Raw genomic sequence first — 4553 nt, 5'->3', positions numbered from 1 at the left:
CGCAAGGCAGAGTTTTGTATCAAAGTTAGGCCTCAGGCAGAATCTTGAATGCAAAACTTTGCCTGCAAAGTTAGGCCTCTTGCATAGTTTTGCAAGTCAAAGTTAGGCCTCAGGCATAATTTTGCAAACTAAAGTTAGGCCTCAGGCATAGTTTTGCAAGCCATCAAGCATAGTTTGCCTGCGAACTCTACCTGCGGGCAGAGTTTTGCAAGCCATCAAGCATAGTTTGCCTAAACCTCTGCCTTGTGATTTCTTATTTTTTATTTTTGTTTGAGCGGGAGTTCGAACCCGGAACCCATGAGTTTTTAGGCAAAGGGCAAAAACTAAAGATTTCAAATTTGAGGGGCAAAAATTAAAGACCAGTGCTTTTGAAGGGCAATCCGCACAAAAAAAAAAAAAAAAAAAACTATACAAACAAATACATTTTTTTGCGGGGATTGTCCTTCTTTTGGGGTGGTCTTTTAATTTTTGTCCCTCAATTGCTGGTCTTTAAATTTTGGCCTTCACTTAAAAAGGTGGCCGAAAATACCATGAGTTTCTGGATTCAAACCCCCACTTAGTCAAAAAAAATAAAATCGAAAGGTTTGCCTTCAGAGGCATAACTAAAAGTTTGCCTTACAAGGCAACGCCTGCTGTCTCCGGCAGAGGTTCTATATAACTTCGCCCGAATAGGCATTGGTTCATAGAAACCTATCTTGCGAAAATATTGTTATTTTTGACTCTACTGTGTTTTGAACCCAGAACCTCGTGGTATTTTTTATCACTTTTTTAAGCGAAGGGCAAAAATTAAAGACCAACAAATTGAGGGGCAAAAATTAAATACCAGTCTGTATGAAGGGCAATCGTGCAAATTGCCCAACAAATACCGAATCCAGGAGTAATAAACTAGCCGGAAAGTTATTCTAAGCTCCTGTTTGTTTATAGATTTTGGAAGCAAAACATTGTTTATTTATGAAATTTGATTGGTTTTTGAACAAATCTTGAAGATTTTTTTTTAAGTTGGACAAATTTTTTGGTGAAATTTTCCTTCCACTCATAAAATTTCAACTTTTTTTCAAGTAAATGTGTGTCCAAACACAACTTCAATTTCTAGAAACTATTTTACAATACAACTTTAATAACTTCTTCTTTTTTTTTTTTTTTTTTTTTTTTTTTTTTACAAATTTCACAAATCTATATATGGGCATATGCCAAATTCCCAGAGTCCTACAAACTAGAAATTATACCTGGCAACCGGTTTAACCGGAACCGGACCGGTAACCGGTTAGGGAACCGGCCGGTTTCCGGTTAAAAAACCGGAACCGTTTAACCAGTTTGAAATCGCAAACCGGAACCGGTCCGGTTCCAAGTGCCCAAAACATGTTTTTTTGTTTTGTTTTTTGTATTATATATATATATATATATATATATATATATATATATATATATATATATATATATATATATATATATATATATATTATAGTATTTATTAGTATATTGTAGGTATATTTACATATGTTATACAAGTTTATAAGTAAAGTTTAAATATTTACTGACTAACAGGCTAACAGCAAGTCAGCAATACAGAATATACGTATACATATATATATATATATATATACCTAAAATATAGTAAGAATATACTTATATATATATCAATATATGTATCAATATACTTAGGTTATATAACTTAATATATATAAATATGTTTAAGTTATATATAGCTTATATATATATGTATAACTTAATATATATATATATATATATATATATATATATATATATATATATATATATATATGTTTAAGTTATATATAACATTATATATGTATAACTTACACACACACATATATATATAACTAAAATATACTAAGAATATACTTATAATATATAGTATACTTATATATATATATATATATATATATATGTATGTATCAATATACTTAGGTTATATAACTTAATATATATAAATATGTTTAAGTTATATATAGCTTATATATATGTATAACTTAATATATATATATATATATATATATATATATATATATATATATTTTTTTTTTTTTTTTTTTTTTTTAATTTTTAATTTCACCGGTTTTAACCGGTCCGGTTCCGGTTTTACCGGTTCCGATTTCAAAAAAATGGGAACCGGACCGGTAAAGAATTAACGGTTAACCGGAACTGGTTCTACCGGTTCCGGTTTTTACCGGTCCGGTTACCAGTTTTAACCGGTTCAACCGAACCGGTTGACGGGTTTACTAGAAATAAGGAGTAATAAATTATTGGCCTAAATTATTCAAACCATCACGTCATAGGCTTACAATTTAACAACCATACGCATGTGTCACATTCACATTTTGTGTTTATCCTTGGTTTGTCTTCGTCCACACAATACTAAAAAACAAAATAAGATTCAGAGTTTTGTTTGATAAACACTTGGGTACTAGTATAGAATACAAATGAGTTGAACCAGGCCGAGTTAACTCATTTCTACATTCTGCTCATCTTCATGCTGCTTGTTTTCCCCATACTTTTAGCTATATCTCTAAGCACAAACTTTTGAATTTTCCCAGTTGATGTCTTTGGAAGCTCTTCTTTGAAAATCACAGTTTTAGGCACCATATAACGTGGTAATTTTGCTCTACAAAACTCTATAATATCTTTTTCACTTGTCTTTACTTTACCATTCAAGCTAACAAATGCACACGGTGTTTCTCCCCAAAATTCATCAGGTCGTGCCACAACTGCTGCTTCATTTATCGCTGGATGTGCATACAACACCGATTCCACTTCAACGCTGCTTAAATTCTCTCCACCACTTATAATAACATCTTTTGACCGGTCCTTAATTTCTAAGTACCCGTCAGGGTGCATAACCGAGACATCCCCAGTGTAAAACCAGCCGTCATTCTTCATGCATTTTGATGTTCCTTCGGGGTCTTTAAGGTAACCTAACATGACACATCCACCTCTCAGGACAATTTCACCTAAAGTTGAACCATCGCGTTTCACACTGACTCCAGATTCTGGATCAATCACGTCTACTTCTGTCATCCCAACGGTCCTCACACCTTGTCTTGATTTCAGCCTAGCTCTTTCAGTTGCTGGTAATTTATTCCACTGATTTTTCCATGTACAGGAAATCACTAGTCCGCCTGTTTCTGTCAGACCATATCCATGATGTAGAACGAACCCTAGGGACTCTGTCCGAAACAGGACAGTTGAAGGGGGTGGTGATCCAGCTGTCATTATATAAACAGGATGTTTTAACGGCTTCTTGTTCAGGGCATTCGACAACATGTTGAGTACAACAGGTGCAGCACACATATGAGTCACGTTGTATTTCTCAATTGATTCATAAATGATTTTTCCGTCGAATTTTCTCAAACAGATATTAGTTCCACCAACTGCTGCCATACCCCAAGGATAGCTCCAACCATTTGCATGAAACATAGGAAGTGTCCATAAAAAAACCGGCTGTTTTTGAACGGACCATTGTAACAAAGAATCCAACGAAACTATAAAAATACCCCTATGGCTATGAACAACTCCTTTCGGGGCAGAGGTAGTTCCTGAAGTGTAATTCATCGTAATCGGATCAAATTCATTTTTCGGACGGATCCAGTTGAACCCTGAATCACCTTTTTCCACCAACTTCTCATACGTGCTGATATATTCACTAGTTTCTAGAGTCCTGAACTCGTCGTCTTCGATGAGAACGAGGAGTGGACGGTTAGATACCGGTGAGAACAACGATAAAGCTTCGAGAACTAAAGATATGGATTGGCAATCCACGAACACGAGCTTTGATTCGCTGTGTTGGAGGAGGACAGAGATAGTACGGGCGTCAAGACGGAGATTAATTGTGTTGAGGACAGCACCCGCCATGGGAACCGCGAAATGAAGTTCGTACATGGCAGGTATGTTAGGGGCAACCACGGAAACAACATGGCTTCCGTGAGTGCCAATTAGAGAAGCAATAGAAGAGGCGAGTTTAAGGCACCGCGTGCAGGTCTGCGACCAAGTGTAGGTAGTGTTATTGTAGATAATGGAAGGGCAATCTGCATAGATAGTGGCAGCTCTTTCCAAGAAGGTAAGAGGAGTAAGAGGGCTTGAATTTGGTGGACTTGGTATCAGTTGATCCATAATTTGTGCTTTCTAATGTTATGTGTGGCTAATGTTTAATGCTAAATGATGTTATCTTATCTAGGCATGTATATGTATCCAATGAGACATTTGGACTAAAGCGACTTTCGTGAAAACATTATACTCCCTCCGGATCAAAAAAGAGTCCATTTAGTCATTTGCGCACCCCCTAAGAAAATACTAACTTCTAGACAAAAATTGACAATTTGACTAAACCACCCGTAATTAAGTAGGAATTCAGATTTGATCATATAACACTTAATGGGGGCAAATATGAAAAAACAAAGTTAATTTTTTCTAGATTTGCTAAGTGAATTATTTTTTTATCCAAGAAAAAAAAGCTAAGTGGACTCTTTTATTGATCCGGAGGGAGTAACTTTCTTTGCAAAATGAAGCACACTTAGGGTGGTTAAGGAATAAGGTGG

At 35.2% G+C, this 4553-nt stretch overlaps 1 protein-coding gene across 1 annotated transcript; it reads right to left on the bottom strand.

The window, feature by feature from the left end:
• Positions 1-2254: 2254 nt before the first annotated feature.
• On the bottom strand, positions 2255-4185 carry LOC132606343 (2-methylpropanoate--CoA ligase CCL4-like). Its single transcript, XM_060319798.1, has one exon. The coding sequence runs from the start codon at positions 4126-4128 to the stop codon at positions 2473-2475; it is 1656 nt and encodes a 551-aa protein (XP_060175781.1). The 5' UTR covers positions 4129-4185; the 3' UTR covers positions 2255-2472.
• Positions 4186-4553: the final 368 nt, after the last annotated feature.

This window comes from Lycium barbarum, chromosome 8, assembly GCF_019175385.1.
Source record: "Lycium barbarum isolate Lr01 chromosome 8, ASM1917538v2, whole genome shotgun sequence".
NCBI classification, from domain to species: domain Eukaryota; kingdom Viridiplantae; phylum Streptophyta; class Magnoliopsida; order Solanales; family Solanaceae; genus Lycium; species Lycium barbarum.
Note: the sequence above shows the minus strand (reverse complement) of the source record. Positions and strands in the feature narration are given on the sequence as shown.